The following is a 13,030-nucleotide window of genomic DNA, read 5'->3' on the forward strand; positions in this document are numbered from 1 at the left end:
GCTTTTTTCATGTTCTTATTCTAGCTTGATCGAGGGTATTCCTATTCTTATTCTTTATTTGGCCATTAAACAATTACAAATACAAGCAGACAGTATGTCAAACAGATAATAAGTACATGTACAAAAGTAAATACAAAGCAAGAAAAACAGTAAGGGCACAGGAAATTATAAAACAACCCTAATGTGATGGCCAGGATCAACAAAAAGTATGGAGCCACGTAAGCTGTAAGGACTAAGGTTGGCCAATGGAACTAGGCTCATATTATGCCGCCGCGGGAGTATGAGATGAGATGTTTGGGTTTTGTAGACGCAGTGATTCCTTTTTTCAGAAATTTTGACATTATCGGTCATCTAGCGCCCCATGTCAAAATTTCGAAAAAAGGAATCTAGTGCCTCAGTCACTGGGTCTAGGGGTTTTAATGGTAAAATGGCCTGTCATAAATGTATCATGGGGGAATAAGGACCAACTGCTGAAGAGAGAGAACCGCTCATGTTGATCACCTCATATAAACAAAAATCATTGAAAATTCGAAAAACACGAACCGCACAGCCGAATCTTGTAGCAAGGTTTCTGTAGTCAAACTTTATCAAAAATTCGTCAAAAAGGAATGCGAAAGTCTTGGAACAAGACTTAACACGCACGCCCTTGAGTGTTTGCAAATCTTTATTATTATTTTTTTGGTGAATGAGTTCCACATAAACAAAATAAATTTCTCCGTGCACTCAGCTAGACCATGGCTAGACCTCCTTTCTCACCTAAAATAAAAAAAGTTAAAAAAAGTTACAGGACGGTTAGTTGGGGCCTAGTGTTCCAGAAATTGAGGGGTGATGGTAATTTGGCGTGGAGGAAAAACTTTCCGCTTCATCCCGGTTTTGGCATCTGATCTCATTGTAGCCCACCTTGTTGAGATGTTAATGGCTCCGCTTTTAACATCGGTCTCATCACTGTCACCATTAATGGTGACACTGACAGTGATGAGACCGATGTTAAAAGCGGAGCCATTAACAGCTCAACAAGGTGGGCTAATCTCATTGGTGCTGTATGGTTTTGGTGACTGATTTTTGCGAAAGGCCCGTACGAAGTCTGTAAGTGTGTTTTGTGGATTTTCAGCCAACATTAAAGACACTGATCACTATGTTGTCAAAGACCAGTCTTCTCACTTAATGTGTCTCAAAACACCCGAAGCTGTGTGCTTTCAGATGCTTGATTTCGAGACCTGAAACTCCAAATCCGAGGTCGAGGTCTCGAAATCAAATTCGTGGAAGATTACTTTTTTCTCGAAAACTACATTACTTCAGAAGTAGCCGTTTCTTACAATGTTTTATACTATCAACCTTTCCCCATACTCGTTACCAAGTAAGGTTTTATGCTAATAATTATTTTGAGTATTCTAATCAATAGTGTCCACTGCCAGATAGCTCAATATTGGTAAAGCATCGGCATGTTTTCTCTGTTGATTATACATAACAAGGTCTAAATGGTTGAGAAAATTTCAATATGAGGAACCTTGGACAGTCCAAACACTGTTGTCCTTTAACACCAAGTGCAATTACCAACATTTCACAACCTTGCTAAAATTAAGCAAGGGTCGCCAGCTAAATTGCTGTCGTGTGAAAAGGGTTTATGGTAAAAAAAAAACCACAGAATCAAATTAACCGTCAAAACAATAAGTCAGACACAGACACATTGAGTTACCAATAGCTCATTTACAGTACCTTATAATCTATTACTTTATTACGATATGATGATCCATTACAATTAAACACGCTAGAAATTATTACAAACCAAAATTATAAATGAGCACTGTCAATGCACACAATCTAATCTAAGTAAAAGGTCATGTCTATTCGTTTTGCCTCTTCCAGGTATACAACAACGCTATTTTTTTAGCTGCTTGAAAAATGGTGAACACAATGGGGATGCATTGTTTTAACCAAAACTAATACATAGTGTCATAGTATTGTGTCCACCATACCTCAAAATGGCTTATACAATAATCGTACAAGCAATAAACAGGCTCCCAAACGAAGAAGTTGAGCTAAAAAGGCACAACTAAAATGGCAGGCAAATATTTGGTAGGCCAATAAATGAGAGGTGATACCAGCTACACAAGTATTATAGCACAGTATACATCTTTCTCTTAGTCCCATAATAAGTGAACTGCCACTATTTATTAGAACACTTTTGCACTGAACCACTCTGCTTGGCAATTACTGTTTAAAATAACACAAAGATAACATTTGTAAGTGGTTTCCCGCTTATTTTAACCTAACAAATCAAATATGCTTAGCATTATTTCCTTCCTGCTCAGCAGCTGTGTAAACTTGGGTCATGTCTTGCTTGGCTGTATTTTCAAGGCTGTGGGATAACTTTGCTTACTATTAACGAAGCACACAATGCTTTCGCATGCTTGAGTGCTAGGACTGTCAGCGCAAGCGGTTGAAGTACCTAGCACTGTTTAAGTTAATGTTATGGTGAGAGCATAGTCTGCTATCAAGTCTGTTGGGTAGCGGCTTGGGTTATGTTTAGTAAGAAAAGCTTACGCATAGCCTTGAATTCAAGACTATGTCTTCCTCTTCTTTTTAGGGCTGCCTTGTATAACACCACTGCATGATCTCAAACCTACTTCATTCATATATTATTTCTTTCACAATAAGAGACCAGGGCCCAATTTCACTGAGCTGCTTAAGCAGAAAATATTGCTTAACAATTGTGTGCTAAGCAGAAATGAGCAGGATACCAATCACAAATTGTACATATTACATGGCAGTTTGGCTGGTAACCTTACTACTCTGGTAAGCATATTTTTGTTGTGCTTAGCTCTTTTTGTGCTTCAGCAACACTATGAAATGGGGGCCCCCGAGAGGTAAGACAAAACCAAAGAGTAAACACAACCTTTAACAAATAATTTAAGAGGCGTATAGTCAGAAAATATATGTAGACTACATCCTTTTGAAGATCAAACGGCTAATCATGCATTATTTTTTCTTTCATAATTTTTGATGTTGTTGTTGTTGTTAAAAACAGACAAGTATAAAGTCACAAAATGGAATACTATTTTTCTAGTTAATGCTACTAACTACTATAATTATTACCGCTCTCACATTCTCAAGAAAATAACACAAAAAAAACAGCACCTACATTCTTCTAATCTGTCATTTCAAAGACAATAATGATTGCTTACACGGCTTAGCCCGAGATTTTGTTAATTACTGAAAAACACTCAAATAGCTGATAGTAATAATAATAATATGTCCTGATTTTACCATTTTGTAAAGTCCTGATTGCATCACTAGGACAAATCACCTTGCTGAGAACTTGAGCAAGATACTTTACACCGTATGCCATAAAAAAAATGTTTAAAATTAAGGGGGGAGGGATAGACTTCACGTCTCCCAGGCGCATTCGTTTCTTTGATTTCAATGAGTTTATACACAAAGATATTGCCTTGGTGAAATCAACTCAAGTTCTTGGCCTAATTTTATTCTGCTCAACAGCTTTATAAAATTGGGCCCTGATCATTTTTTTTTTAACGCTTGGTGTTGATTAAATGCTTGAAGCCACCAGCCAGAAACCTAAGTAAAAGTTTGTGTAAGGGGGAAAAATAATAACCTCTGTGCCACAACAGGCCCAACAGTGTGATGAGGAAATCACCTCCATGCTCCAGGGCCCAAATTTAATAACATAGAATGAGAAAAATCAACCATTACTTCTTAAAGGCAGTTGACACTATTGGTAATTACTCAAAATAATTATTAGCATAAAACCTTTCTTGGTGACGAGTAATGGGGAGAGGTTGATAGTATAAAACTTTGTGAGAAACGGCTCCCTCTGAAGTGCCATAGTATTCGAGAAAGCAGTAATTTTCCACGAATTTGATTTCGAGACCTCAGATTTAGAACTTGAGGTCTCGAAATCAACCATCTAAACGCACACAACTTCGTGTGACAAGAGTGTTTTTTCCTTTCATTATTATCTCGCAAGTTCGATGACCGATTGAGCTCAAATTGTCACAGGTTTGTTATTTTATGCATATGTTGAGATACACTAATTGTGAAGGCTAGTCTTTGATAATTACCAATAGTGTCCACTGCCTTTAATACACACAAAATCGTCACACCCTTACTGCCCATGTGCAGCACAATCATTCTGATTAGCCTTATTTGCATATTCAATAATAACAATAATAACATGCCTAATATATTTACAAAAGATTGAATTTTGAGTGCAATGATTATTTGCTTAAATACAAAGCGACTATTTACTTTCCATTTATAATCAAATGTTATCATATAAATCATTTACATAGCCAAGCTTTTTGACAAAGCATGATTACAACAAATAATTAGTGTATTAACAACTTCTTTTTACGCAACCGTATTTAGGATCAAGTGCATAAAAAACATTTACAGTTCAATCCTGAGGTCTAAGTGACACCTCCTCATACCTCACAGCCCTACTTTAAAGGAACATGCTATGGATCGGTATAGTTGGTCCATGAAAAGCATTTGAAACTGTTTGTTATGAAAGCGATATGGCTAGACAGATTTTTTTAATGTAGAATATTTAATGATCCACACTAATATACCTCGAAATTGCGTGGTTTTCCTTTTACTCTGCGAACTAACATAATCGGCCATTTTATGGAGTAAAAAAAAACGTGTGAGTTCACAACGTATAAGGAAACTTTGCAATTTTGAGGCATATTTTTGTAAATCATAATATACTATTCTTAAAACATCCTTCTAACCATGCTTCTTATAACAAACAGGTTTTAACTCCTGCATAGACCAACTCGCCCGTTCCAAAGCAACATGTCCCTTAAATTAAAGCCCAACAAACCACTTAAAATTTACATCCTCCTTAGAAAACATTTCTTCTATTTTCACTAGATTGGCATAAAAAATACTATCGCGCATAATAGCCAGGTTATTTTTAAAGACCCCTGATGGGTTTCTGCCATTTTTAGTTTTTAGGTTTTAGTTTTTAAATAATAATTATTCATATTTTTTTACAAAAAGGGGTTCTGTATGTCGAGTTTATCTGCCTAGAAAATGGAATGGCATGTAACAGAAAAGTGCTGTACAAGTTATAAGGGATTGATTTTTGAAGTAGGGTTGCTGTATATTAGGGTGCTTTTTGGAGGCTAGGTGGCAACAGACTAACGGGGTAAATCAATTGTTCTTTGGTTATGTGCACATGCCCAGAACAAGGTAAACAATGGTAATTTACCTGGTAAGTCTGCTGTAACGTAGCATTCCAAAGTCAAAAAAACGTTTGGCACAAACCATTCTGCAAGTGGGGGAATCCTTTCATCTTCTTTAAAACAGTATCATCTTGTTAAATTGTGGCACTGATCTGTGGCTAATATAAATATTAGTAGTGTCTAAAACATTTGAAAAGTGTTTTCTTAAAACTTTCACAACAATATGTTGACAGTATAAAACATCCCCGAAAAAAAAACCCAGGTTTATTTTCACCTCCTACATAAAATGCTGACCTTGACGAAGATTGAAGTTCAATGGTTAAAATGAATACAAAATATATGAAAGATTTTTTTCATTTTTATCCTGTTTACAACAAAATCAAACCAGTTGAAATCTTCCAGAGGTTTGTTGGTGAAGGTTTGGTTCTTACAAAATCTGAACAACAAAAACTGTTATATATAAAAAAAAGTGTGTAGTGATTCAGTTTCATCAAACAGTTTTTGAGCTATTGAAATCATTAGTAATAGGTGGAAACTTATTTGAGCAAATTACCTGAGAAACTGATAACATTTGTAAACGCTTCTACCAAGGAAAGGACTGTCTCTAAATGGGGAACTTCAGACACTAGGTGGCAGCAGACATGATACCTAGGCTCAACTTCATTAAAACTGTAAAGCAGCAAATACTGCGAAGCAAAAAATGACAGGGCACCGGTCATAACAATATGATTGACATAACATTTTGGTCGGTAACCTTTTTGTCACTTTGGAAATTTTGAGTACTTGACCACTTTATGAAATCGAGTTCTAGTCATTCTGAGCATGCGCATATTTTGGCAAACAATGGGTTTATTCGGCAAGTCTGCTACCACCTAGCTTTCCCAATAATTACAGACACACATGATTATCTTTAGAGTCACTCAATCACGTCACACACAAGTGTGGGGGTCAAAGGTCAGAATTTATAAACTCGCTTTGCTGAGGTAAAAACACAACTGAAAAATACCTGAAACTTCCACCGGGTTGAAAGAGTAAAGGCCCGGTCAACCAGGCCCTGATATTGAGAATGAAAACGATAATCGATTGGTTGAATAAAGCTAGGGTGTATTCTGCGTGGAGCAATTCAACCAATATAATGCGTTTTCTTCGCTCATTATCATTTTCGATATCACTGCAGTGTGACCCGGCCTTTATTATTTCGGTTAGTAGTCTTATGAAACTAGATTACACGTTTTTTAAGACGCCTTCATGCTCAACTCCTGCGCAGTCTCCTCATTGCTAAATTAAAATAGTATTCAGACTGCATCAATCATCCTACAAACAAAAAGCCACAATAAATAATTTAAATTAAAACTTATAAATGCCAGGGTCGACAAAAAAAATACCACAAAGCTTCCAGTGCGTATCAACACTAGGCATACGCAACAAAGTGCGCCCTCTACAAATGGCACACAAGATATAAAGAAATGCAGAATTTGACGCTGTTGTGACCCTCTGCAATGAAAACCAAACCTTCTCTAATGTTTGCATATTTCTACGGTAGAAAGCTTGACTGTACTTTGCATTACTCTCACTGCAAGCACAGACGATTGGCTCATACCCTGTTAGCAGTGATTGAGCTTGGTGCTCATTACGAAATATGGCCATGCTCGGGCTAGATCTGGGCCCAATTTCATATCGTTGCTTAGCGGCCGATTTTGTGCTTACTGTGCAATCTTTATTTCATAGCGCTGCTAACTGTAAGCACAAGCAAAGGCATGCTAACCTTCCGGTGCTTAACGCACGAAAATAAATGACGTCACAAAGCAAATCCACGGTAAAAACGCAATATGGCCGCCCAATTTGTGAAATGTGAAATACGCTAAGGCTTAAGCAAATTTTTCTGCTACAGTATAAAGCACGCAAACTTGCTTACCGTTAAGCAGCGCTATGAAATAGGGCCCTGAACTGGCAGCTGCTATGGCTTCCTCTTTGGCTACGACTACAGCTGTGGCTGCAGCTACAGCCAATGACAGCCTTGGCTTCAACACATATTCGTGCGCTGATCCAGCTGCCGATTCGGAAATGGCCTTTCACTGTCTTGAAATTAACCATGCAGCACATGTACACGATTAAATCGCATGAATTAGGGCACCTTTGACTGTTGACTGTGATCAAATCTAAATATTTTACTAGAAGCTTCCCTTCTATCAAAATCACTGTATGTTTGAAACCATAATCTTGATTGTACACACACAACGGACCGTGAAAACAAATTTACAATTATCAATTACTTATGCAAATCAAATTGTTGCTGAATATGTACACATAAACTCCATATGGACAAGACAGCCAGGAAAAACAAACAAATAAAACGATTGCACAACAAACAAAAGTTGCGAAAATTTTACAAAATGCCATATCCTCTAGTGAATCCAATAGTAGAAAAGTATAAACAAAATACAACAATTTTGTGCGAGCAATATGTGACAGTCCATGGCCAAACAACATACTAACTCCCCGGACTACAAACTACATTGTAGGTCTATTAATAGATCAAACAGAAGGGCTTTCAAATAACACCCAATTAGAGCCCATGAGGCAAGTATTTCACTACAGAATGTCGTCTGCATTTTTTTAGGCAGTGTTACAGAACTGCCTGCATGCATTTTGTTGTGGGGACTTAACATAATATTTGATTCCATGCTCCTTTTTCTTTTCTCTAAAAATACTCGTGGAGCAAAACAGAAATTGATAATTCCTTGTTTCATCAACAAATTGATGAAATTAGGATGATTGTAGAATCACAACTATATTTTGTGTTTGTTACAGATTTATCTCCACTCTACCTCAATGCGAATTTAATGAAGGAATAATATGTTAACAGCCAATTAACTATCTAAAAAACGCGTCAATGGCCGACGAGATAATTATTTATTGAGGCATAAATATGTATAAAATTATTTTACATACAACCATGGTTTATAATATCGCGTTGGTGCTTTCTATTTTTTTACACAGCAACACATGCCATTATCACAGAAATTAGAAAAAGAATTCTGGTACACAAACTCTTGCAAATGTACAAAAAATATCTTTACAATCATGATTCAAATATCCATCAATTCGTAAGATACCTAAAAACTCCCTAAACGACATAAGCAGATTCCCCCCGCCCACCCTCGCTAAATTTCTAAAACTTCTAAAACCCAACATTCCCTGAAGAGGAGAACGCTTCCACATTTTATCTCTGATGCACTAGGAAGAGTTTTATTTTACACAATTAAATTATGTGCGTCTCGATTACTGACCACATTGATGAAGAGCGCCCCCTAATGGCCATCCTTGCCATTCTTCACGTCTTTATGTGGCCTGCGTTGTTTCAGGCTGTCTCCGTTCTTGGCTGACCCCTCAACAACACTATTAAAAATAAAAATAAAATAAATAGTGAAAAGACAGTATTAATAGAACAGTAATACTAATGACTAATGCAAGGTGCTGAGATAGGGGGAAAGACCCACAAGACCACAGGGCTTCTATCTCAAAACAAATTAGTGGACCAGAACTTTGTGTGCAACCAGAATAGACCGTATTGAATTTGACGTCAGTGTCTGTGCGTGCGCGTGCGTGTGTGCGTGCATGTACCGTATAAATCAAACCGGGCATGTTGCGTGCTTCGAATGATGTACGTGATTGGACGCGCATACGGTTTGCCCTACAAGATGGCAACTTTTCATAGCAAAAAGGGGTTATTCAATACGGTCTATTGCAATGAGAAATTCCTATGTGGTAGGAGATTCTGTACTGTGCACAAACTACTTCTGATAGCGCCCTCACTTGAATCATCCTCCCCCCAGCCCATGTTAATAAAGAGCATTTGATTCAGGACGGGAGGAGGAAGGGGCAGGTAAGGTAGCAGAAAACAGAACATGTCTCTGTCGTCTAGACTTTGAGAATGGTCTTGGGGAGAAATAACGTCCAGTCTGTAAGTGGTGTCATAATAAGCTGCGCCAATAAAGTATCTAAACACTTACAAATAGTCAGATTTATCGGAACCTGAATTAGTATGCCAAAGAATAATTATTAATTTCTATTCACCGTTAATTTCTGCACATTTTGACACATCTTGTGTTGCGCTACGATGTTGTTTGGTGGATTTATGGGCACTTGAGTAGCTTAAGGTCGAATTTCAAAAGTTGCAAAAGCCCCTATTCACCCCAATTCCAGAAGGGAACTCACACAAGCCTCACACACAGACAAAATCAAGACAAAAGACACAAACTCGTTTCGTTTACTTGACCATGAAATTTATGGCCGTATCTTTAACTCTAAAACTGCTGATATCCTGTCCTCAATACTTGGTGTGTCCTCCATTACTGTTAACAACAAGGAGTCGTCTTCTCATACTCCAAACGAGACATCTGATCTGTCCCTGGTCAATCCCCTGCCATTTCCTGATCAGGATGCGTCGCAATCCCTCGAGAGTGGTGTCAGGCTTGATGGACTTGTTCACTTTCTTCTGCTGCAGAAGTCACACTCGGGCGGCCACTCCTTGGCAGGTTGTCCACATTTCCCTGAGCTTGGTAGCCATTCCACCATTTTACTGACCGTCGCTGGTGTCGTTCCAACTTGATGAGCTGCAGCTCGAATCGACATACCGGCTTCTATCAAACCAACGATCCGTCCTCTTTCCTGTTTGGTCAGTTGAGCCATCTTTCCTGTTATCTTGAAACACCTTTCCCTGTCTTACCATAATCAGGGATTCTGGCTGTTAACCCATTTTGTTGTATGCCTCCCATCTTTGACCCCTTTGCTTGGTTACTGACAATTATTGCTGATGTTCATCGCAACCGATTTATCCAAAACGCGACAAACAAATCATTTATAAAGGGCGGGCAAAAGAAACGCTGATCTTACTCGTCACAATACAACGATTTAACTTGAATAGGGGCTTTTGCAACTTTTGAAATTCGACCTTAAGCCACTCAAGTGCCCATAAATCCACTAAACAACATCGTAGCGCAACACAAGATGTGTCAAAATGTGCAGAAATTAACGGTGAATAGAAATGAATAATTATTTTTTGGCATACTATTTCAGGTTCCGATATATCTGACCATTTGTAAGTGTTTAGATACTTTATTGGCGCAGTTTATCAGGGGTGAGAGTCATTACTAACGAAAAAGTCTGAAACTTGGATACAAATTCAAAGGTATGCTGAAATTTTGCCATTTCTACCGTTTGGTAACCCCTGGGGTTATAGATTCCAAGGAGCTTTTGGAAACAGTATCCAAAGCACTAGAGAAGTAGACCAATGAGCAGGATTTATTTATTTGTGGAAAAAATATTGTCTCATTTTCTTCACCAGGCAGACATAAAAAGTCTGAATTAAGCCAAAAGTCTGAACATTCTCATCCCTGTAATATGTACACGTTGTTATAGTTGATATGCACTGCACTGAACTGTGGTATGAAAGTTTGAAAGTGCAGAGACAGTATTAATGATAATACTATTAGTAATAATACTATTTCTTCTATAGCGCATTTTACAATAACGTTTCAATGCGCTTACTTTGTGATATTTAAAAACCAGGGTCAGTCTTTTTAAGTGACTGTGTTTGAAGACTGTAAATAAAAATAAAAACACTTACCCGTTACTAACAGGCTCCTTGTCTTCAGTTTTCTGCAAAAAACTACTCTTCCTTTTTAATGCTGTAAATTCTTCATCTTCTTCTTCCCTGATGTCTTCCAGCTCCTGCATCTGACCGGTCGCAATCTTCACCAAGAAGACCAAAATAAACTGAAACGAAATCAATACACATTCTCATCAATGCATCCTTGTGGACATAAATAATAATATATTAATGTTGTAGATTCATGGCACTTTATAGCACCCCTAAGGTGCGTATCAAAGCGCTCAGTATTATTTCCTATAAGGAATGTGGAGCTACCTTTTAAAGTATGAGACCTATTCCTTTATAGCACCATGTAATGGTTTACGTACAAGGTGCTATGGCGCAATAAGCTTCCGATCAAGCCAGGAACACCGGGGTGAACCCCTTCTCTTTACGATAAGTGCATGTGCACTGGCATTACACAACACATGAGACATACGGCTTTACGTCCCATCCGAGGAACGCAGCAATAATGATTAAGTGCCTTACTTATGGACACAGGGGTCGATTTCACGAAGCGCTACGAGGCGTCGTACCTCAAGTTGCGATGTATACGCGTCGTAAACTTACGACGTGCTCCCCCATCGATTTCACGAAACTTACGATGCATTCTAGACGTCGCAAATACCTTGACAACGAGCTAAGGTACATCGTAACTTACGACCACCCAAAGGGTCGTCTTAACTCACGTTGCTCTAGTCTCAAAATGGCGTTAATGCTGCTTCTAGACAGAGAAGCCGGGCGGGCATTATGCCGAGAAAGGTTGTTTCGTGACCGAAGATGCCCACTTGAAACATTAACGGACGATGAAATTTACAGGCGCTATCACCTTACACGAAATGGAATTGTTGGTTTATTGGGTTGAATTAGGGTTGAAAGGGTTGAATTAGAACACGACACAAAAGGTAAATTTAAATTAATAAGCATCGATAAAATGTTTAATTTGTTACTTATTATATGAACAATTTTAATTTATTTCTGTAAACTTACACAAGTACATGTACTCGACAAAACGCCAGTGATTAAAATCCCTTCAGCAGTAAAAGCAAACTGTCTAGCGCCACCATTCGTTTGCTCAAAAAACATGAAAAAACATAAACAAACATGGCGGCGTTCACGCAGTGTCTTGTACATTTCTTTCTCCTCTCTTCGTCTCTTGTTAAACGGCTGTTTCGTTATTACACCGCGTATTTGACATAAAACAGCCGTAGTGCAAAAAGGTCATCCTCGTTCTAAAACTTCGTTTTATATAAAGGGCATTTTCAATGCATTGCGATGCGTCGTCGGTACAACGCGTTTCGTGAAATCGTTTATGTAGTACGTCGGAGCAACGATGCATCGCAGAGCCGCGATGCATCGTAAACCATACGATGCATCGTAAGTTAAGAAGAGCTTCGTGAAATCGACCCCAGGTGTCCTAACTGGAACTAAAACCAACACACCGCTGATCAGAAACACCAGACTCGAGTGCGGTGCTCTTATCCGCTCAGCCAGGACACGCCATTCTTTTGTTCTCTCCTTTGTTCCTGCACTTAACAGTTTTCAATAGACTTTTTATTCTAAGTGCAAAGAACTAATGAATGTCCACAGAGGGTAGGTATGTGACACAGAACTAATGTGGTGGCATTCAAACTATGGTCTTGCAACAAAAGGGACAATAGGTCCATGATAGCTATCACAAAGGAAAACAATAGGGGAAACCTGGAATCCTTGTTGTGAGAACAATAAGCTGAACAAAGGAGGGGCCACGATCAGAGGTCATTACACATGCCAACTTACAGGGTACTTTTAACAATAGACAATGCCTCCTCACAAGGTTTTCTTTTTTTCTAATGATATCACAATAGAAAAAAAGGTCATCACATTGTCTCTTTCTTTGTTAAACTTGGTCTCCACAGAGATATTCTTTAGAACAACAACAAGTCCCCAAAACTGAGCATGCAAAATAATGTGTGATTTTTCCCCAATTTGCATTCGAATGATTTACCCTAAAAATTCTCAATCAGGTTATCAAAATGTCCAGGCAATTTTTCTATAGCAAACAAGTATAAAGATACTGAGAAACAGTGCTATTCTTTACACATCTCTGTAGGTGTTTTATTTAGGACTCCAGCCGTCGATTTCACCAAACTCTTCCTAAGTTAGGATTAATCTTAGGACTTAGGACGGG

The 13,030-nt window shown here is 38.2% G+C and overlaps 1 protein-coding gene across 2 annotated transcripts in view; it reads right to left on the bottom strand.

The window, feature by feature from the left end:
• Nucleotides 1-1,703: 1,703 nt before the first annotated feature.
• LOC139937058 (ceramide synthase 1-like) overlaps nt 1,704-13,030 on the bottom strand; it is a 42,653-nt gene continuing 31,326 nt past the window's right edge. Inside the window, exons 6-8 of one of the 2 annotated variants that reach the window (XM_071932038.1) lie at nt 10,837-10,985; nt 8,498-8,606; nt 1,704-6,521 (exon numbers count right to left, since the gene is read on the bottom strand). In XM_071932038.1, coding sequence (XP_071788139.1) covers nt 8,519-8,606; nt 10,837-10,985 — 237 coding nt within the window. In that variant the 3' untranslated portion in view covers nt 1,704-6,521; nt 8,498-8,518. Of the gene's footprint in view, nt 8,607-10,836; nt 10,986-13,030 lie in introns of both variants that reach the window. The other variant, XM_071932037.1, reaches the window with a different exon arrangement.

Source organism: Asterias amurensis, chromosome 5 (genome assembly GCF_032118995.1).
Source record: "Asterias amurensis chromosome 5, ASM3211899v1".
NCBI classification, from domain to species: Eukaryota; Metazoa; Echinodermata; class Asteroidea; order Forcipulatida; family Asteriidae; genus Asterias; species Asterias amurensis.